This window comes from Euphorbia lathyris, chromosome 9 (assembly GCF_963576675.1).
Source record: "Euphorbia lathyris chromosome 9, ddEupLath1.1, whole genome shotgun sequence".
Taxonomy (NCBI): Eukaryota; Viridiplantae; Streptophyta; class Magnoliopsida; order Malpighiales; family Euphorbiaceae; genus Euphorbia; species Euphorbia lathyris.
The window spans coordinates 61,678,219-61,701,743 of record NC_088918.1 but is presented as its reverse complement, the minus strand read 5'-3'; the positions used below and the strand labels follow the sequence as shown (position 1 = coordinate 61,701,743).

The 23,525-nt window shown below is 34.0% G+C and overlaps 2 protein-coding genes and 1 non-coding gene across 4 annotated transcripts; 1 reads left to right on the top strand and 2 right to left on the bottom strand.

The window, feature by feature from the left end:
- The first annotated feature begins 2,640 nt into the window (after nt 1-2,640).
- LOC136206332 (thaumatin-like protein) lies at nt 2,641-3,801 on the top strand. Its single transcript, XM_065997351.1, has 2 exons — nt 2,641-2,797; nt 2,877-3,801. Exons 1-2 carry the CDS (start codon nt 2,737-2,739, stop codon nt 3,551-3,553), a joined length of 738 nt encoding a protein of 245 aa, XP_065853423.1. The 5' UTR covers nt 2,641-2,736; the 3' UTR covers nt 3,554-3,801.
- Nucleotides 3,802-5,016: 1,215 nt separating this feature from the next.
- On the bottom strand, nt 5,017-9,468 carry LOC136206266 (uncharacterized). Of its 2 annotated transcripts, none has more exons than XM_065997251.1 (6): nt 9,160-9,468; nt 8,798-8,940; nt 8,585-8,635; nt 6,348-6,554; nt 5,951-6,053; nt 5,017-5,844 (listed from the first exon to the last, which is right to left on the bottom strand). In XM_065997251.1, the coding sequence occupies exons 1-6, from the start codon at nt 9,243-9,245 to the stop codon at nt 5,250-5,252; spliced, it is 1,185 nt and encodes a 394-aa protein (XP_065853323.1). In that variant the 5' UTR covers nt 9,246-9,468; the 3' UTR covers nt 5,017-5,249. The 2 variants fall into 2 exon arrangements, with proteins under 2 accessions (XP_065853323.1, XP_065853324.1); XM_065997252.1 differs by having other exon boundaries at nt 6,348-6,569; nt 9,160-9,453.
- Nucleotides 9,469-19,579: 10,111 nt separating this feature from the next.
- Nucleotides 19,580-19,686, bottom strand: LOC136207656 (small nucleolar RNA R71). Its single transcript, XR_010676786.1, has one exon. It is a non-coding gene; the product is annotated as a small nucleolar RNA R71 (small nucleolar RNA).
- Between the last annotated feature and the right edge of the window lie 3,839 nt (nt 19,687-23,525).

The following is a 23,525-nucleotide window of genomic DNA, read 5'->3' as shown; positions in this document are numbered from 1 at the left end:
ACTCAATAGAGTTTTTAGGCATTACATTCCATGATGGCCAGTATCAACCTGGAACCCATATTGCTCAATAATTATTGAAATTCCCTGGTGAGAATCTTTTGATAAAGAAAATTCAACAATTCTTGAGAATTATCAATTACGCCCAGGAATTTATCCCTCGTGTCTCTGAACACACTAGCCAATTATTTAAAATGTTGAAAAAGAATGCCCTAACATGGAGTCTTGTCCAAACTAAAATTGTTTGGCAATTTAAAGTTATGGCTCAAAATCCTCCAACATTAAAGATACTCGGCACTAGAAAGCGTCTTTTATAGACAAATGCTAGTGATGAACATTGGGGTTCAGTATTGATTAAAGAAGCTGATGGAACTTCTCATTACTGTGGACATGCTAGTGGATAACTCAAAGCTGCAAAACACATTATCACACTATGATTAAGGAAATACTTATGGTAAAAGATAGAATCAATAAATTTGAATTTCATCTCATCGATCACCATTTCACATTCATAATGGACAATTCATCTTTTCCAAAAATCCTTGAGTTCAAAAATAAGTCTCTCCCTAGCCAACAATTATTGAGACTTAAAGACTGATTTGCAAAATATGATTTTCATGTTAAGCATATATAAGGCAACTAAATCCTCATTCTAGACTTACTCTCCAGACTGCAACCTTCACTTATTACCTCTACAACTTCCTTACATGTCATCTTCATGGCATCCTCCACTCCTAAGAATCCCATCAATCTCCACCATTTTCCTCTTAGAACTAATTTCAAGAATCTCCTCAAAATTCAGTGTTATGCAAAAAAAAAAAAACACTTGTTTCTTCACTTCAAGAACTTCCTCATTACAAGAAACCTCCCTAATCCTATGAACTTTTACTAGGATTGACTCTCCTGATCCTTTTTCATCTGAAACCATCACAAGGTCCCTTTCCTCTGAATTATAGTGCATTTGCTGTTTGATAGTTCTCTACCATATTGCCACTGAAATATCACTCAAGGAAATGTTTCATCATCTCAATGAACTTTACTAGACTAGTATGCCTCCTTTCATGGTAGCGAAAAGAATTCCAAAAAATGATAATGGAAAGATTCGGGCATTGGGACAGTGCAATTCACACTTGTCAATCGGCCATCTTCATAATTCACACAGGCCATACTTTCAAGATATGCAAGAGAAATTATGGACTGAAAATGAAACTTATGAATGGAATACTTTCCTGACTAAGTGTCACCTTATTACTTTATTTGAGAGAGTAACTCTAAGAATTCAACAGACTCATCATTTCTTACTATAGCAAAATGAAGTATCCAAGAAATAATATAATCTAGCCATATCAATATCTTCATATTTCTATCTAAAACAATGTAAACATGAAAAGGAAAGAGCTTGCAGAAGAAGGATAAGAAAGAACATGATTATGTTTCCCTTTTCCTTTATTAATTAATCATATAGATAAGTGTATTTAATTTAGCGAAAGCCAATTAACCCCACACTATCAATTAGAATCCCCTTTCCTATGCTAATCATATTCCTACAACTTGAATTAAAATAGCTATAATATGTTTCATTTATTCTTAAATCACATGATTACGTACTTTTATCTCATTTATTTAAGATAGTGAAAGATGCTGATAAGTGACTCCTTTCTACAATTAAATTGCGTACGTAGTTGATATTAATTACATGTATGATGTTAAAGAGGTTAATAATACATATCCGGATTTGAATTACTGACCAAGTTATATAGTGGAGAATAGTAAATATTACTGTAACTTTTTAATGAAATTGGAAAAAGAAGTGCTGCCTTTTTATCCCACATTCCCAAATTTCTTTTGGAATTCACTACATTTATTAATTTATTCATAAGATATCAAAATAGTTTTAATGTTTTTGGAGAACTAATTTAATCTCTATATACAAAACGATACAATTTCAGTGTTAATGTTTATCAAATGCATAATTAAAAGTTTCATTAAAAGAAATTGACAAATTAGATGGTTATACCGTTAACTTTTCTACACCTAAGCGTCTTGTCACACGTCATGCTTTCACTCTAAAATGAAGTAGAAATTGATAGATTGAATGAATCTATTGTTGGAAAGGGAAGGCTCACGATTGTTTGGTGATAAGTAGTATGTACGAACAATTCAAAGTGCGAGTGATTAAGGGAACAATCATTTAATATATCAATTTCTAGTAGTAAAATCTTTAATTACATCTTTTGATGAATGTTGTGATTGAAATTTTACTGTTAGTGGGACCTTTATTTACTGTTACGGGTATCCTTTCGAAATATTTATCAACAGCTAGCAATTGTTTAATAGTAATTAAACACTTCCATTGTATTGTTTGAGATCCAAGAAAAAAAGAACTACAAAACTAAGAACAAAATATAGCTACTATGTCAAATTTAGCCAAGGAGCCAAGTTGGAGCTAAAAAGGAAGAGTAGGCTTTATAAGGATAGAGAAGAGAAACCTGTTATTGAAGCAATGCATATATACTGTTTCTGTTTCTCTCCAAAAGTGAAAGTGGAAAAAGAGCTAAAGCATACATACATATCACTCTCTAACCGTTACTTCCACTTAACAAGAACCTTATAGTGTTTCCTACTTTTATGCCGATATATACTCAAACTGATTCCAAGTGCATAAAGCACCACTCCCACAACTCCCTCACCTCTATTTCTATCACATTAATCACTACAAAATTCTGAAACTTGAAGAAAATGACATCTCCTTCAGTTCTTTTCTTTTTCTTCTTCCTCCTGGCCTCTTTCTCCTCTTCAAGTAACTCATACTTTCTTACTTATGATTTAAAGTTTGTAGCTTTATGATGTTTAATTAACAGTTAACTTACTTTCTGCAGATGGGGAACAGCTGATTATCGTCAACAACTGCAATGAAAGCATATGGCCCGGAGTACTCGGAGGAGCAGGTCACCCCACCTTCAAAGACGGCGGATTCCACCTCGCCAGTGGAGAGGAAGTGGTCGTGGACTTACCTGACAAATGGTCAGGCCGTCTATGGGGTAGACAAGGATGTTCATTCGATAACGACGGAAAAGGGTCATGTGACACCGGGGATTGCTTAGGATTTCTTCATTGTAACGGAATGGGAGGTGATCCGCCAGCAACAGTGGTGGAAATGACACTGGGATCGGCTACTTCGCCTTTACATTTCTATGATGTTAGTCTTGTTGATGGGTTCAACTTGCCTGTTTCAATGGCACCTGTTGGAGGTGGGGTTGGATGTGGAGTAGCTTCATGTGATGTTGATGTGAATATCTGTTGTCCATCTGCTCTTGAAGTTAGGAAAAATGGGAGAGTTGTGGGTTGTAAAAGTGCTTGTTTAGCTATGCAATCAGCTAAGTATTGTTGCACTGGAGATTATGCTAATCCAAATACTTGCAAGCCTACACTTTTTGCTAATTTCTTCAAAGCTATTTGTCCTAAGGCTTATAGTTATGCTTTTGATGATTCTTCTAGCCTTAACAGATGCAGAGCTTCTAGGTATGTTATTACTTTCTGCCCACCACCTAAATGAGCAGAGTTATAGGATTTCAATCAACCCAACCAAGAAGTTGGATGTCTTTTTATCAAGTCATGGGTTAATTTGTAGTTCTACAGTTTGAAGTAAATTGTATGTGAGGATATTTCTGCAGTTGTTTGTAATTTTGCTTCTTCTCTTATGGTTCTGTCAAAGTTCTAAGGAGTCTTATAGAATCAGAACCCAAGATGCCTATAGTGCTATCAATATGTATATGTATATAGTTGCTGGTCTTTCTATTTGAATACCTTTTTCTTTTCTTCTTTTACAATAGTGATTTCCCCTTTATTCTCCACTACTTTGTCTAACTAAACAGAAAAAGAAAGAGAAACTCAAGAGTGGAAATCTAGATTTCAAAATCAAGAACAGGATCAATAACACAGCAATTAATATTTTTAAAATGAAACAGATAATCAAATGCTAAATCATTGTATTATAAATTTGCGCCTAGACCCTAGACTTAGAAAGGCTGAGTTGGAAACTAAAAAATCACTTCGCAGCTTTTGAATTTGCCACACCTCTTGAACAAGGTCTCCCTTTTGGCTTCTCAGGCGACATACCTCAAACTTAGCGCCTTCTGAGCCTGGGGTATATTCTATTCGAGTCTCTTGAAAAGAGCCCGCCCTTTAACTTCTCAAGCGACATACTCAGCGCCTAGCGCCTCAAGAGACCGCCCTTTAACTTCTCAGGCAACATACCCGAAGCTAGGGCTGTAATCGAGCCGAGCCGAGCTTTGGCCTGTTCAAGCTCGGCTCGCTATAAAATTAACGAGCTAGAGTCCGAGCCGAGCTTTCTATAAAATTAACGAGCCGAGCCCGAGCCGAGCTTTGGCTTGCTTAACAAGTTTGAACCGAGCTTCGAGCTTGTTTCGAGCCTAAAATCCTCTTTTAGACTTAGTTCATTAAGAAAATTATCTAACCATAAATTGTTTGTGAGTACCATAAATTGTTTGTGAGTAAATTGTTAATTATATTTGTGAAGTTTGCTCGTAAATAACTCTTTAATTGTATACATAAACAAGCTCACAAAGTTCGTGAATAAATAAACAAGATGCTTACAAATAGTTCGTTTATTACTCATTTATTATGTTTGTGAACGAACTCATCTAATATCAAATGAAATAATATTAAGTTTAGATATTTGTGAACTAACACAAAACTATATAGTTTTCTACAAAACTAAAATTTGTTCATAAATGTTCTAATCAAGCCAAGCTCGCGAGATTTGTCCTGCTCAAGCTTGGCTCGTTTACGAACCGAGCCAGTAAACCGCGTTCACGAGCGGCTTGTTTACAAATCGAACCGAGTCGAGCCGAGCTTTTATCGAACCGATCACCGAGCCGCTCATGAACGGCTCTGTTCATTTACAGCCCTACCCGAAGCCTAGCACCTTTTGAGAAGGTGCCTTTTGATAACCAACTATGACAACAAACAAGTTAATCGATCCATAAAGCAGGAGAGAGAACTGGACTGTAGAACCGAGCACAAAAAATATCATTTAGAAGCCTCAAATAACATTGAGGGCACCAAGATTCCCAAGGAAAGAAAGAAAGAGCAATATCTGAAAAATGGATAAAAATGATTCCAAACCGAACATGTAACTTGAGAACTGAAATATATGATACAGCAAAAGATAAATATAAGTACATGATCTACTTTAAAGGCATACAAAAATCCCAAGCAACATCAGTAATCTATCTTGGGGCAGTCCGCTGCTCATCTACATTTACCTCAGTGCTTGCATTCCTCTGAGCATTTGCGGTCTCTGGTGGCGGACCCAATCCTAATAATAAAGGAGGATTTTTCTTTTCCTTTTCCTTATTGGAATTTTGATTAGTATTTGGATCTGCAGCCAATGCTCTAAGAGTAGGTTCAAAATGCTTGCTTGCAACATCAGGTGGCAAAGTATCTCCATCTTCGCCAGCAAGAACAAGAAGGCCCTTCTCACGTAGAGATGATGGTTCATTATAGCAGGCGTTCCACAGCAAATCAACCAGCTGTCTCTCTTCTTTAGCAGCTCCCAGATCTTCAGACGACATCAACGTAATACCCTTTATCCGGTCTTCAAGCAGTTGCTTCAACTTCTCATCATCTTCACTTAATGTGCCACCAATTCCATGTGTCTGGTCTTGAGCAATATCAAGAAGGCCCCTCAGGGCAGCCTCTCGTACCTCAGCATCTTCACTCGATGCAAGGTGCAGCATTATGCGTGGGAATCCTAACTCACTTACAATGCTACAATCTGAACTATTCTCATGCAATAGGTAATGGATCAAATTGAGAGCTTTCCTGAACAAATAATCAATTTCATCAGAAATGTTCAAATAAGCACCATTAAGGAATTTATTCAGTATATGACTGTGTGGATCATAACCTAACAATCAGGCTGGCATACCTTTGAAATCTAACACTATCTGAACTCAAAGCTTCTCTCAAAGCTGTGTAACCATTTCCCAAACGGAAGGCAGCAATACCTGGCTTGTTGTGTCGGATTAAAGCTGAGAATTACCAACAAAGTATCTCAGATTAGTATCTACCGAAGTTGCAATCGAAATTACATACAACAACAACAACAACAACAAAGCCTTGGTCCCGAAATGATTCGGGGTCGGCTAACATGAACCATTATATAAAACCGTGAAAGTCAAGTCGTGTCAGCGACACAGATTCGCTCCCTCCAATCCGTCCTATCCACTACCATCGAAATTACATAATGAAAAAAAAACTGACAACACAAACTAATGGAAGTGCATAACAATAATGATACACACTCAACTAAACACTGCACTTACAGGATATTGCACCAAGTGCTTTGGTTCGAACAGTCACATCTGGATCTGACTTGAAATTAGAAAGAAGAGGTTCTAAGCCACTTGCTTCCATAACCAATTGCTGACAACGAGGGTTATTCTGGACAACGGTGGTTACGACCTCAGCAGCCTTAGCTCTGATGTTGGCATGGGAGTTCCTTAGATAACCAAGAAGAGGAACCAAACCACCTATGGAATGAAGATCTGTCACATAACCATAATTAGCATATTTAAACCTGTTAGGTCAAATCTATCTATTATATATCTAAAAAATAGAATAAAATGTTCTCTTTGTAATTGGAGAGAAGGTTCAATAATTAGTCATCATTAATATTTAACAATGAATTAATGCAAACTTAAGAGAAATAAAATTCTTAAAACTTTGTCACAATCATATGGAAGATAAAAAAAATGAAAAGTCATAAATTATGAAAATTAATGGAAAATCAATGGAAGATTAATTCCATAGAATAACAGAGAATAGAAAATGGGAAGTATCTGTATATTCATCTCAAAGAAAGACAGTTACTTACAAACTACATTTGTACTACCAACTATACATCCACTATACTATGCCACATCAACAATGCACTTAATACAATAGAAAGCTAGTAAAAATCAACATAATTCCATCAAATTCTATTATAAATATAACCCTTTCATGATTCATCTTCTTCCACAATTCATTCAATTATCTCTCTGAAATTGTTATTTTCTCCATTTTTCTACATTATCCATTCTCTTTTTTTTTCTAATCTGTATTTAATATTGTTTATCTCAATGATTCTAGTTTCAGGTTGTTTTTTTTTGTTGTTGTTGTTGTTGTACAAAAGGTAGGATTCGCATAAAATGGTTGTGTCAATGAACCAGAAGACACAAGTACTAAGGTGACAAGATTTTCAATGTGTTGTACAATAGGTAGGATTGACATAAAATTACATGAATGGATGAAGGAGTATCTCTATTGACCTTCGGTAATCGAGTCTACTGACATGGTCTAGGTTGTGATGAGTCCTGCAAGGAAGATGTAGACTTTATCTTCAGCAATACGCTTCCTTTGTTTTTCGATATCAACATTACAGGTCATCTCAACTGGCCTTCGGTAATTGAGTTCCATGAAGATCGAGTTCAATTCGTTGTAGTATTCAATAAGAGATTTGCCATTTTGGCTCAATTGAAAAGATTTCCTCATCAATTCATAGGTTTGAGAAGAATCAAACGCATCCAAATAACTCCTTTTGATTGCATCCCACACTTCTTTGGTTGTCCCAAATTGGACAATGATTGCATCCCACACTTCTTTGGTTGTCCCAAATTGGACAAAGTGTGACATCAGATTGTCGCTCATTGAATTAATGAGCCATGACTTGCCTAATGCGTTTTCGGCCTCCCATTCATCATGTTCAAAACTATCGGGCGACTTTCCCAATGATGTATCCCTTTTTTTTTTGAGCCATGACTTGCCTAATGCATTGCCTAAGGAGTATCTTGAATGGTGACGGAGGAGAATTTCTTGCTGGTAGAATTTTCACCATCAGTTTTAGGAGGCATACTGGATGATGCGGCTAGGGTTTTCAACATCAGTTTTAGAAGGCATATTGGATGGTGCGGCTAGGGTTTTCAAAAGGAAAGAGGAAAGTAATTAGGCTAAACCTTACTCTAATATGCGACTTATGCGGCTAGGGTTTTGAGGGAAAAAAAGGAATAGGTTATGCGACTAGGTTAAACTGTTCTCTGATACGCGGCTATGTCAGGGCAGGTTAAACCTTGCTCTGATACCAAGTAGAAAATAATTAGACCGAATGACTTTCAATTAAGCTTTGAAAAATATTTATACAGATTATAGAATTTGTATATTTAGTAGAAGTGTCATACAGAATATAGCTCCTATATTCGGTAGGAAAGCTATAGGAGAGATCTATGTTGCACGGAAACTCTAATATTAGAGTTTCCGTGTTTCATGTCCGTTTTCGTTTCATTTCCGTTTCCTAGCTAATTTTTCTAAGAAGTTTCATTTCCGTTTCCATTACCATTTCCTAGGTAACTTTTTTTTTTAGAAATAATGTTTCCCGGTATCCGTTCCCGTTTCTCGGTTTCTGTTTCCTTTCCCATTTCCGTGCAACATAGCAAGAGATTAAATAGGAAAAAGAACTAAACAAGACTTCTAACACCAACTAACAACTCTTATGTTAACTTCCCTCTGAAATTGAAAATCTTACCATTTGCCATGTCAATCGACTCAACGTGCTCTTGCAATTCCTCCAACATATCTGCCAAAAAGTGCAAGTACAGAAAACAATCAACATTAATTGAGAGAGATTCTATTTTCCTCTTTCTTAAAAAAAAAAAAAGAAAAAAAATAGTTGAACAAAAGATTTTAAAATTTCGAATCTGCTAACCCTAAAACTAAGCTTTGTTAAGGCAATATATACCTTCAAGATCAGCAGGAGTGACTCCTTGAGACTCCAGGACTGATTCTGGAGCTTGCATGACAAGACTTATCTCCTTCATGCGCTTAATCACATCAACACTTTGCGATTGCATAGCTTCCATAAACCATTTTCGATCCTCCTCACTGATTACATAAAATGCATCCAAATTAACCACTGATTTATGAAAATCAAACTCCAAACACAGAAACAACATCCCAAATCATAGATATTCAATTTAACGCAAAAAATAACTTCCAAAAACATTTTATGCCCAATCCTTAAAAAGAAGACATAAATAAGCACACACAAAGCTTGAGGTTTCGTATAAACTGAAAAACATATAAACAAGAAAACAGTTTTACCTGAGATTGCGAGCAGAAGCAGTCCCATCAGTGTGAGCGAGACTCCATTTTAACAAACCTTCCCAGTTGGGTCCGTCTTTAGCCATAAAAGAAGCTTTCGGTATAACTTGAAGGAACACAACCAACGAAAAAATGAAAACACTAACAATGAAGAAACACTGATTCCTACCAAAAAGAACACGATAACAGAGAGGTGGAATAAGGGAAAGACTTTGAGCGATGAAAAAAATATAAATAGGAACAACAGAGAAGAGCAGCAAGGTGTGAATTCGAGATTTCTTCTCAAATGTTCCAGCAGATTGTAGAAGAAAAGAAGGGCAAAGGACACAACATTATGGGCTTCGTCGCCGACTTTCCTCGTTCTGAGCCCGTAGATGGTCCAGTTAATAAATTTAATTAAAATATGTAAATTAATTTTATATATTTATTATGCATTGAATTTCTAAATACACCAATTATAAATTCTTTTATATTTTCTATATCTGCATTAATTTTTTATTTTTTGAAACATGTTATTTGTAACTATGTTAGTAAAAGTTACAAATAATCTATTGAAATAACACAATTACAAATAACCTGTCATTACAAATAACCTGTCAAAATGATAATGTTTAAGTCTGACAGATAAAAGTTACACAAAAAAAACTACATACAACCCGTCAAAATACAATTAACTGCTTTATTTTATTAACGAAATTCTTTGGAATATCTGATGTGATAGTCAAATAACTGTCAAATCAGTAAGTTCAAAATTTTCTGCTGTGTAATGATAAAATTGAACTTACTTGACATTGTTAGAGGTAAAATTGCACGAATTCATAGTTATAGATAAATATGCACTTTTTAAAAAACGTTAGAAGTTCAATGTATGATAAATACAGATATCTTTTCAAAAATAAAAAATTAATACAGATATAGAAAATATAACAGAATTTATGATTGCATTAAATGAATTTTGGTGTATTTAGAAGTTCAATGCATAATAAATATACATCTTGAAAATACAAAAGAATATTCTATGGTATTTAATGTTTAGGGCTGCATATATCAAAACCGTTTATTATTATATAATTTTAAATCTTAAAATATAAATAAAAAATTGTTAAATTTTCAGTTAATTAGTTACAGAGCAAAAAAAACAGTTTTTAAAAAAATCATCAGATTTAATATTTAAATAAATTTATTTAAGGATATGAGACACTTGAAAATAATTTGTCAATCGTAATATTTACCTTTAAAATATTAATCACTTAAATAATTTATAAGTCCCTATATTTCATGGTGTTCGCTATGGTTACTTTGTTTTTTACAAAGTACCGTTACTTGGTGTGGTTTTCACCATTGGATTAATTTTATGCTCTATCATCCAATGGTGAAAACCACACCAAGTAACTGTACTTTGTATAATTTCATATATTATAGTAGTCCTTATATTTTTTAATAATGCTCAATTTTTTTTTTTTTTGAGAAATTACTTGTAATTTCATTAAATGAAAAAAAGAAGAAGTACAACAAGTAAAATGTAAGGAATAAAACCTTACACGATTACAGACAAATACAATATCCACGAAGGGATAAAAATGAGTACAAAGAGCAAAAAGAATCTATAAAAGGCATAAAAAACACAAAACAACAATATATTTCTCGTAAATCCAAATTTGTAGAAAGACATCTGCAATCCAAACTTTATCCTTTAAACCATTCCAAACATTCGGATCTGAATCCTTTTTTTGTTGCAACCACGTAGATTTATTGATCTACGGACAAGATAAACCATTTCCGCTCTTGCTAAATCCGAAAAAAAGCATAAACGACAGAATAATAGAGAGTAGATACAATCAGACGGATAAAGAGTTCCGATGAAATATATGAACACACAGACTAAAAAAAGCAATAAAAAATACAAAAATCTAACCTAGTGTGAGGAGGAAGAAGGAAGATTCTTCGTCCTCCTCAAAGTAGATAAAAAAAATAATGCTCAAATTAAACTATCCTTTCTTATATTTTATCATGATAAAATATTTATTTATTCTTCCCACGACTTAATCTTTCTAATATAGTATTTGATTTCTTAATTTTTATTTCATAGAAGTTTAGCAGTGTAGATTTGTTTCATTAAAAAAATGAATGAAAATACCTTAAAAATTATAAAATTAGAAGAAAACTATATAAAATTATAAATGTAAACTTTTTATATACTAATATATATAAGTATAAAAATGTTAGTATATATACTATATAAATTTAATATAAATATGTTGATTAAATTTGAAAAAATAAAAGACAAGTTTTTTTACTCATATAGCTAAGGTATTTTGTATTTTAATGTAGAAAAGTAAACGAATGGACTAAGCAATTGATTAATATAAAATTTAAGGATTTTAAAGTATACGTGTGAACTGATTAATATAATAAGCAAAATATATGGACTAATTAATTATTTATCCTTTAATTTAAGTGTATTTATACATTTCATCTGAAAATTTTATTCTCTGTCAAATTTTGTTCATCTTCCAGAACTTCTATTTCCATTCATTTGTCCTATTTCTTAGTTCATTAGATCTCAAAATCTTCTTTTTTGGTATATCCAGTTCATCTGAAAGTTTATTATATCCAATTAAATTGTAATTTTATTATTTCTATTCTTCAAGTGAATAAAATCATTATTCTGTTCTTCAATTTTATTCTTTAGTTAGGGGTGAATTTAAACGTACTTTTTTTTAGAAATTAGATCACAAACATTGTTATGAAAATTTTGCTCAAATAAAAAATATTAAAATTTTATAATGTCAATAATTATATTGTATAAAAAACTGAAGGAAAATAGACAAACGTAGGTGCAGCGTAAATATAAATTTTTTATCTATTTCCCATTTCCCAAGATCTGTTAATTGTTAATTCATATTAATATGGATTAAATGTATATACTTTTTTATGAAGAATTATCTACTGTTGCAAATGAAGTGACCACGTAGTTATTCACAATACTTTTCACGAACAAGAACACTCGAGCAAGACACGTTCTTAATCAACCAAAATAACAATCAAGTGTAGATTGTCTCTAACGGTATCTACATAAACTAAAAAGCGAATGAACTAGATAGGTAATTGTTCAAGTGAGATTCGAGGAGAATTTCTAGCCCTTTAGAATTGAGTTGACCAAATTACATGTAGTATAAGGTGTATTTATATTCTTTTGCAAGTTGTTAACTCCTTATAATTATTAGAGTTTAATTGGCATCAATTCTATATTAATCTGTTTTGTTGTTTAACTATGCATTAATCCTGCATTTAATTTGTCATTACCTTGCATTAATTGCTATTAATTCTTCTCTTAGAAGAAATACCGTTTTTTCATTATTTCTATTAATTGTCATTATTCTTCTTTCAAAAAGGAATAACGGTTGATGACATCAATTGGAAATCAGGATATTATCATATTCAATTAGTGTTTATAATCACATATATTTACTAATTAATTTAAGAACATTATCATTAATTATATCCTATATATATCAAATTTATATACATTAATATAATTAATAATCCACAATTCTAATCAAATTAGAATTCTTATTTCCTTATAGAATCGTAATCCTTTAATTAATTTATCTACAACTATAATCAAATTACAATTATCAATAAATCAATTGACCAAATAATTCCCCAACACACTATACATTTTGGCTACTCCCTATCTCACTCTAAAATTACCATTCCATCATTCGGTCTTTAATTTTGTGTGTGACCCATTAGGTTCTTATCGTCACTAGTCGTATATGCTTATTGGAATTAATTCAAACAATTCAATTTCAACTAAACGTATAACAGAATGAGTGTGCAGATTGTTATTGGCAAAATCGTCACATTCCTCTAGAGCGATAAGAAGCCAAGTTGAATTTAATGTTAACCTTTCCGTATTAGGTCTAGTATAATTCGATCCATCATCAGTTATATCCTTAAATGAATCTATAACTATGGAAACTATCAAGTTATATATAATGAGACGTTTGTTTTACTTGCCCAGTTAGAATTAACTCTGAATAGATATGTTAAGTGAAATATCCATTTATACTCTTAACATTATCACCTTGCAAGGATTTCAAGTTAATTCTCCACAAGAGGCCATGGATATATCTCCTATCTATCAGGAGTGGCGAATACTCAATCTAACATTAACTATCCTACAATTACTTTATGTGATACCCAACGCCTGCTTGCGCACACCCTAGGAACCCTCCTGTTATAGATCGTGTATAACAGAGTCAAAGTATCACACTCTATAATCCATAATCACTAATTAATGTTTGTTTGAGTCTGGGCATTACTTATACCTACTAATACCTTTGAGACGAAACATGTGACGTTAGATAAATCCATCCACCCTGTTATCTCAAGTCGGGTCCCAATCCTAATGAACTCCTTCATCGGATCCATGTAATTGTCTAGGCATCTGAATACCTAAAGCTTGTGAGATCATCTTTCTGTTCTGTTCATGAATAGAAAACATTATTACATGCTAAGTCTCAAAAGTATTATTTTAATCCCTAAACATAATACTTGACTTGAAGCAATTTAAGTTTGCTAGTTTTAGACCATAAAGTACAGTCTCACTTCATGCTTGTATGAACACTTTATGATTACTTATAGAAACTTGAGATTTTCTTTTATTTAACTTGTTTAGCTGTTATAAAAGACCAATGCCTTCATATAGTTAAACATATTATATCTCATATAACAAATGATAAAAGAACAATTCATTTACAAATATTTTATATCCTAAAACAATTGTTTATAGGATATAAAACCCCAACAAAAACTACTATGTGATAATGCATGATTAAATATATTGTACATCTGATCTAATGGATAACCCTAAATCTAAAGTAGACAAAATCGACCTCTTCCAGCCCTCTTCTCCTTTTTCCCTTGCTCTTATTCGATCGCCAATGTTTGTGATTCTTTGAGTCTGTCTAGATTTCCAAGGGCTCAGATTCTTGTGTTATTCCTTTGCTCTTCTCCTTCTTCCATTGCTTGTTAATTTCATATACGAGCACCATCTATGTTTCCCTTCTCGATCACCTTCTTAGCCTTCAATTTCTTAGACTTCTCTTCCTTTTCGCACTTGCAGGCCTAGCATTCTTGATTTTAGAATTTGAGAGAAAATCCTGAATTTTGATCATTGTTTATCTGCCTTCGATTAATTCTTCGAGGGAAAGGAAGAAGAACATATATTGTTATGACAAATATGAAACTGCCATTTGAAAAGTAGTGTGTTAGCGCGTGTGTGGATGCATCTACTATCCTTTTCTGGCCACCATAGTTGGGTAGAGGACCAAAGGAAAATAGACAAACATAGGCGCAACGGAAATATAATTTTTTTTTATCGATTTTCCTTTCCCAAGATCCGTTAATCGTTATTTCATATAAAATGGATTTGCGTGCCTTTGATTGAAGAACTATCTATCGTTGCAAACAAAAAGCCCACGTAGATAATCAACCGTCTATCACAAACACGAACAACCCAAAAGAATATGTTTCTATCAACCAATAATAGCAATCAAAGTAGATTGCCTCTAACGGAATCAACACGAGACTCTCACTTACTTATTTAATATTGAAAATTTTAAACTTTTATAATTGATTTATTTTATATGATACTCCGATTTCTTGGTTAATGTGCATGCTAATATGATGGAAAATGGTAAATAAATAAACTAATCACATCTTTACAATAAGGGTAATTAATTTATTAGTCCTTATATTTTGACAAAACACACTGTTTAGTCCCTGTATTTTCAAAAACACATGATAAAGTCCCTAACCTTTTTCTCGATGAACTATTTAGTCCCTAACGTTTTTCTCGGTGAACTGTTTAGTCCCTGCCGTTAGATTCTCATGAAGATTTTGTTAGTCAATTTGGATTTGCTTTCTTCTTTTCCTTTCCTTTAAACTCTAATGCATCCGAAATCAACTTTGAGTGTTCTTCTTCTTGATTTTCTTCTTAATCATTCAAATTCGTAAGCATTGGGTCTGTTCTTTTTCTTATTCTCCATACAAATAGCTTCTTCTTCTAAATTGGATTTCCTCTTCTAAAGTTTGAAAGTAAATACTAAAGGGTAATTTAGTCATTTCCGAAGTCATAAATGGTAAAAAATCTAACAAACAGATAGAAGGACTAAACAGTTCACTGAGAAAAAGGTTAGGGACCTTACCATGTGTTTTTGAAAATACAGGGACTAAACAGTGTGTTTTATGAAAATATAGGGACTAATAAATTAATTACCCTTACAATAAATTTGGATAAATAAGGATACAAGATATCAAACATGAGTTTATAGCAAGGGAATAATCCTAGATATATACATCTATTAATCCTACAAAATAATAACTGTTAGTGTTGTCGGCAACATGTTAAGCATGTCTTCGGTTGTTTGGGATCTCAGATTCGACACTACAAAGCTTATATATAAACTCAAGTATGATAGGTATGGAGTATAATGGTGAGATTTTCTATGGAGAATATTGTGGAATATAATTCGTTCTAATGATTAATGATTAATTAATTATTAGAATCAAGTTTAATTCATTATAATAAATGGCAATTAACTATTTTGGTTAAACTACTTAAAATAGTCAATTAATATCTTTAATAACAAATTAATCATCATTTTAATAATTAATCACCTAATTAACACTATTTAATAAATAATTAATTACAACAACAACAATAACAAAGCCTTAGTCCCGAAATGATTCGGGGTCGGCTAACATGAACCATCATATAAAACCGTGAAATCAAGTCGTGTCAGCGACACAAATTCGATCCCTCCACTCCGTCCTATCCACTACCATGTTTTCCTCAATTCCCAGTAAACTCATATCACTCTCGATCACCCTCCTCTAAGTTTGCTTAGGTCTTCCCCTACCCCTCACCACTACATCCCTTTGCCACTCTTCGGTTCTCCTAACCGGCGCATCAAGCGCTCTACGTCTCACATGGCCAAACCACCTTAGTCGGTTTTCTCTCATTTTATTCTCAATAGATGTGACCCCTACTTTTGTCCTAATTATTTCATTACTCACCCGATCCTTTCTCGTATAACCACACATCCATCTCAACATACGCATCTCCGCCACCGACATTTTATGGATGTGGCAGTGTTTCACTTCCCAACACTCCGTACCATATAACAATACTGGTCTAATTGCCGTCCGGTAGAATTTTCCCTTCAATCTATTAGGCATGTCGGGGTTACAAAGGAAACCCAACCAACTTTAATCCTATGAGCAACATCTCCATCTACTTCTCCATCCGTTTGGATAATAGATCCTAAATACCGGACGCAATCCGAGGCCTGAACAACTCTCCCATCTAGGGTGATTGTCCCTGCCTCCCTACTCCTATGGCCTCTAAACTTACACTCCAAATATTATGTCTTCCCAACCTTGATGCACTCCAATCGTAATGGGAAACTCTTCAGTCTTCCCAACACTAGTACATACACTCGTGCATGCTCCCTCATACATGTCCTTTATGATGTCAATATATTTCCACAAAATGTCTTTCCTTATCAATGCCCACCAAAGTACTTCCCTTGGTACCTTATCATATGCTTTCTCCAAGTCAATGAAAACCATATGCAAGTCTTTCTTCTTATTTCGATAGTGCTCCATTAATTGTCTCATTAGATGGATGGCTTCCATAGTTGATCTTCCCGGCATAAAGCCAAATTGGTTTTCCGAGATCTTCACCGTCCTCCTTAGCCTTTGTTTGATCACTCGCTCCTAAAGTTTCATAGTGTGACTCATTAATTTGATTCCCCGATAGTTGGCACAATCTTGGACATCGCCTTTGTTCTTATATAAAGGGATTAAGATACTTTTCCTCCATTCTGATGGCATCTTATTGTTTCTCCAAATTTTGTTGAAGAACGTCGTCAACCATTCGATTCCTCTTTCTCCCAAACATCTCCAAATCTCAATAGGGATGCCATCAGGTCCTACTGCTTTCTTCAACTTCATCTTACTTAATGCCATTTTGACTTCACCCTTTTGAATTCTCCGCAGGCATTCATGATTTATCATATTGTGATGGATACTTATATCTCCAACATCTTGTCTGCGATCTCCATTAAATAAGTCATCAAAATAGGACCTCCATCGTTCCTTGATATCCTTATCTCCAACTGTTAAGCCCAAAATATACCTAAAATAGCATACATAAATACATTTAAATTTACATTGAATTCGTGCTAAATATATTCATTTGGAATACTTTTACGTCTTTATTTACTTCTTTGATGCAAGGTACTTAATTATTTGGTTAAATCCAAATAGAAGCAAAAACGGAGCTAAAATGGAGGAAAAACCTAAAAAACTTACCGAGAACGCATAACAGCCAGAAGAACGCTCAAGGAGGATGAGAAGCAGTCGAGAGACAGGGAGATAACTCTCTGTCGCGACTGAGATTTTCATAATCTCAGTCGCGACTTACGAAAGGCATCACGGAAGAAGAACAAAATCTTCAACTCGCCCCTGTACCCCCTGTTGCGACTGAGATTTTCAGAATCTCAGTCGCGACAGTGAAGTATTCTGCATATAATTCACATGTTTTAATCCGAGAAACGCGACTGTTCGTTTGGATAAAAGCGACCCTTCACCAACGGACACGGCCCATCATTTACAACCCTTCAACAACTATAAATAAGTGATCCATTTCAGAAATCAGAAGGTTGGAAAAGTTAGAGAAATTAGAGAAGAAAGTTATTATGTTGAGTTTCTGATTCAGAAAAGAATCAGAAAGTTAGATTTCATTTCTGTGTAAACAAACTTGCTATACACAAGTTGTTATTAGATTAGTTATAAACACAGTATTAGTTTAGTTTCTAAGGTTGATCAGAGACAAGTTTTCATTCTGGTAGTGGACTGACCAGTCTCTATTCCGAAGATCCAGCGAGAAGAATTGACGGCTGAAGCGCATGAGGTTTGACGCACCTACGAAGTTTGAGGGAAAGATTGACAACCCGGATCTCAAAGTTTTCGTTACAATGCTATCCAAGTTTCTACTTCTCTGTTAACTTGTGAAAATTCACATTTCATTAATGATATACTTATTTATTCAATACATTCTTACTGTTGTTATTTTGATATTGTTCTGACAAAATGATTTTCAAAATGATAAATTGGTGTTTTTATTAAACGTTCTATTCCATCTTATTCATATAAGAACTTTGTTGAACACTTGACAGATTTAGTTTTTATGGATGACATGATCGCTGATCGCGGCTTATCAGACATAAAGTACTAGTTTGATTAAGGTAGAAATCTGCTCCGATCCAGAGAGATTTCTACGGTTCGAAGCCATTTAATTGAATAAATCCTTATATTGTTACATGTCCATAATCTTTACAAAGTTAAAGTTGCTTTCTTTGCTTTATGAAAATAAGTTTTATACCTTCTATTTATTCCAATTACGGTATCTGTCTTGTAATCAAAATCTCAAAACGGAACTGTTCTCTAAACTCGATATAATACTTCTATCTAATCCTAATTTACCAAAACCAATTCCATGAACTAAACGTATTTCTTTTGTTAAACCTAAACACGTGAATAAAACTGAATTAAATAAAGTTTTAGTTAAAAAGCGTTCCCTGTGGGTTCGATATCTTTTATTACTACAAGCGTATACCGTGCACTTGTGGAAATCGCTCAACAAGTTTTTGCGCCGTTGCCGGGGAACGCCAAAATTTTTGACAAAATTTTAAATTTTTCGTGTTTTATTTCGAATCTAGGTTTAAACATAATTATTTTAACTTTTATAATTTAATAATTTTCATTTACTAATTTATTTATTTTTCAAATTCTGTTTTGTAAGTAGTTTCGGTTCGTGCAAGATTTCAGGTTCATGCGCAGTTCTCGAAGTTCAGGCATTGTACCAGACCCTATAGACCCAGAAATTGAGAAAACCATTAGGAAGAACAAGAAAAACAAGAAAAACAAAAATAAGACTCTAGTAAAAACATATACCGAGCTAGAAAAAATGGCAGACCCACCAACACTCATGGATTACGCTAGGCCAGGTGTGGCCGGTGTGACCAATAGTATCGTTAGACCCAGAATCACCGCAAACCAATTTGAAATTAAGCCAGCTTTGCTTAATATGTTGCAAAATAATGTAACATTTTACGGGTTACCTAACGAAAATCCTAACACCCATTTAACAAATTTCCTTGAAATTTGTGACACTTTTAAAATCCTAGATGTGACTGCAGAAGCAATCAAACTTCGCCTCTTTCCTTTCACTTTGAAGGATAGAGCCAAAGAATGGTTAACTTCTATGCCAGCCGCAACTTTTGCCACTTGGGAACAATTAGCCCAAGCATTTTTATCAAAATATTTTCCTTTAGCAAAACCCGCAAGAGTCATAAAAGAGTTAACATCTTTTTCTCAAAATGATAATGAGACTCTTTATGAAACTTGGGAACGTTTTAAAGAACTTCAACGTTTATGCCCACACCACCAATTACCCGCTGAACTTTTAATGCAAACATTTTACAATGGACTAAATCCTACAACTAGGGGTTCATTAGATGCTATGTCGGGAGGGCTATTTATGAAGAAAACATCAGCCCAAGCGAGAGAACTTTTGGAGGAAATGGCAATCAACAGTAGTATGTGGCCCGCGGAACGTGGACATATGCACGTAGCAAAACCATCATCCTCAACCACACCATCAGTTAAAGGTATAGTTGAACTTGATCCAGTCGCGATGCTACAAGCCCAATTTTCTGCTTTATCGCACAAAATTGACAAATTTATGGCACCACGCGATACCAATGGTAATCCAATCCAAACGGATGTGGATTACGAAAATATGAGTGAGATCGAACAGGTAAATTTTGTCCAAGGGCAAAACCAAACTAATAATCCTTATTCTAATACTTATAACTCTGGATGGAGGAATCATCCTAACTTTAACTGGAAAGATAACAATAACAATAATGCAAGTGCTAATCAAAATCGTACCACTAATTATCAAAATTAGTCAAGAGATACGATTAGCACTTTATCTTCTAAAATCGACAAGTTTATAGATGCTATCAGTGGAAAAATAAGTAATCACGACGATGGTTTTAAACGGATCGAAAATAAATTCGATCAGCTTATTAAAAACCATTCATCTAGCATCCATAATTTGGAGGTTCAAATTGGTCAACTTGCTAAATCAATTCCATCTCGAAAAGAGGGAAGTCTTCCCAGCCATACGGAAGAAAATCCGAAAGAGCAGGTAAAAGCTATCACTCTTCGTTCAGGGAAAATTATCAAGGGCCTGAAATGCCCAAAGATGCAACATTAGCAGGAACTGATTTACCAAAGTCCAAAGAAGATATCTTAAACACAAATAGTTCACCATTTGACACAAGTACCAAAACTTTTGTACCCAAGCCACCTTTTCCACACAAAGTTCGAAATAAGGACTATGATAAACAACTTTTAATGTTTTTGGATAAACTTAAAAATTTGCATATCAATTTAACATTCATGGATGCAATCACACAAATTCCTAACTATGGTAAGTTTTTAAAAGATTTAATTTCAAAGAAAATCAGTTGGGAAGGAATTTCATCCAGTTCGTTAACTGAAGACTGTAGTTCAATAGTGTCAAGTAATTTGCCCACTAAACTCAAAGATCCCGGATGTTTTACTATTCCGTGTAAGTTGGGAGATATTGAATTCCCAAGTTGTCTTTGTGATTTAGGAGCAAGTATAAACTTAATGGAGTAAATTACACCAATGGTACCTGAACTTTACCCTAATTCACACTTTGGTACCTAGATTACATTTTGTCTCAAAAATATACCCGAAGTAACAATGACCAGACAATTAAGTATATTTTACCGGTTAATGGCCGGTCAATGCGACTTTGACGAGTAAATTACACTGATGGTACCCGAACTTTACTTGAATTCACATTTTGGTACCTAGATTTCATTTTGTCCAAAAAATACACTTCAAGTAAAGATGACTCAATATTTTAGTATATTTGACTGATCGGTGATTGATCAACCCGAGTTTGACCATTTTAAATTAAAAATTGAGACCAATCATACACTCAATTAACATAAAATTATAATACTGTCATTCAGCTCATAAATGAGAATATTATAATTTTATGTTAATTGAGTGTATGGTGAGTCCCAATGTTTAGTTCATGTTACCCGGTCACTAACCAATCAAGTGAACTAAACCTTTCAGTCACCTTTACTTGTGTTATGTTTTTAGGATAAAATAAAATCCAGGTACCGAAGTGTGAATTATGGTAAAGTTCGGGTACCATTAATGTAATTAACTCATGAAACTCGCGTTGACCGGTCATAACCGGTAAAAATGTACTAAATTGTCCGGTCATCATTACTTCAGGTATATTTTTGGGACAAAATGTAATCTAGGTACCAAAGTGTAAACTATGTAAAGTTCAGGTACCATTGGTGTAGTTTACCCAAACTTAATGCCATTGTCTATTTTTAACAAGTTAGGTTTAGAAGAAGATATTAAACGTACCAATATGGTTTTGCAATTAGCGGATCAAACCACTAAGAGGCCATATAGTATAATTGAAGATGTTTTAGTCAAAGTCGATAAATTTATTTTTCCTACCGATTTTGTTATATTAGACTTTGCATATGATGTAAATTGCCCTTTAATTTTTGGTAGACCGTTTATGAACACGGGAAGCGCTCTAGTAGATGTGTCGGAAGGGAAGGTAGTTTTAAGGATAGGAGAAGATAGGATCGAGTTTAATATGAACAAAGCGATGAAATACCCTATGGAAGAATTCGCTTGTATGAAACTTGATTTAGTCGAGGAATGTGTCAATGATGTAATTCAGAGTGAAGAAATAATTGAACCTATAATAGGTGAGGAATTAGAAGATAAGGACCCAGAGCCTTTGATTCGAGAAGATGGACCAGTTCCGCCTTCAATTGTAACACCCCCTAAATTAGAACTTAAAGAATTACCCAGTCATTTGAGGTACGCTTTCTTAGGAGAAGGCGATTCTCTACCTATAATTATTTCTAACAAATTAACAAACGATCAAGAAGAAAAATTGAAAGATGTTGTTAGAAATAGGATAGGAAGCATGGGGTGGCAAATTTCAGACTTAAAAGGAATTAATCCTAGTATCGTAATGCATAGAATTCACTTAGAAGAGGATAAGCCACCTAAAGCGGATAGGCAAAGACGCTTAAATCCGAACATGAAAGAAGTAGTCAAAAATGAGATTACTAAACTTTTAGACAATGGAATCATTTATCCGATCTCGGATAGTGAATGGGTTAGTCCAATCCATTGTGTACCTAAAAAGGGATGCATAACTGTTGTAAGAAATGATGAAGGTGAACTGATACCTACACGAACCACCACCGGTTGGAGGGTTTGTATAGACTATAGGAACCTAAACAAAGCAACTAGGAAAGATCATTTTCCTCTACCTTTCATTGATCAAATGATCGAAAGGATAGCCGGTCATGCATTTTATTGTTTCCTAGACGGTTATTCCGGATTCTTTCAAATTTACATTTACCCGGATGACCAAGACAAAACAACCTTCACATGTCCTTACGGAACATTTGCATATAGGAGAATGCCTTTTTGGTCTATGTAATGCACCAGCAACGTTTCAACGATGTATGACAGCAATATTTAATGACTTCATTGAAGATATAATGGAAGTTTTCATGGATGATTTTTCAGTTTATGGAGATTCTTTCGATGCATGTTTAGAGAACTTAGATAAAGTATTGTCTAGATGTGAGGAAACGAATTTAGTATTGAATTGGGAAAAATGTCATTTCATGGTAGACGAAGGAATTGTCTTAGGTCATAAGATATCTGAAAAAGGTTTAGAAGTGGACAGAGCAAAGACTTCAGTTATAGAAAAATTATCCCCACCAACCACTGTTAAGGGAGTAAGCTCATTTTTAGGTCATGCAGGTTTTTACAGAAGGTTTATAAAGAAATTTTCTGTAATCTCCAAACCACTTACTAATTTTCTTATGAAAGATTCAACTTTTGATTTTAATAAGGATTGTTTACAAGCTTTCAATACTTTGAAAACGGCTTTAGTCAGTACACCTATAATATCGAAACCCGATTGGAATCTACCTTTCGAAATTATGTGCGATGCGAGTGACTTAGCTGTAGGATGTGTATTAGGTCAAAGGAAGGATAAGAAACTTCATGTTATATATTATGCGAGTCACACATTGTCCGGTGCACAGTTAAATTACACCACAACTGAAAAAGAAATGTTAGCAGTAGTTTTTGCATGTGATAAGTTCCGATCTTATTTGTTAGGATCT

Bases quoted from the DNA above. Each gene is read 5' to 3' on its own strand.
- LOC136206266 (XM_065997252.1), bottom strand. From the start codon at position 9,245: ATGGCTAAAGACGGACCCAACTGGGAAGGTTTGTTAAAATGGAGTCTC. The intron at 8,636-8,797 runs GTATATATTGCC...ACTTTTTGGCAG, and splicing joins CACTCCTGCTGATCTTGAAG to ATATGTTGGAGGAATTGCAA. The intron at 6,570-8,584 runs GTAAGATTTTCA...GTTATGTGACAG, and splicing joins GTCGATTGACATGGCAAATG to ATCTTCATTCCATAGGTGGT.
- LOC136206332 (XM_065997351.1), top strand. From the start codon at position 2,737: ATGACATCTCCTTCAGTTCTTTTCTTTTTCTTCTTCCTCCTGGCCTCT. The intron at 2,798-2,876 runs GTAACTCATACT...TACTTTCTGCAG, and splicing joins GGCCTCTTTCTCCTCTTCAA to ATGGGGAACAGCTGATTATC.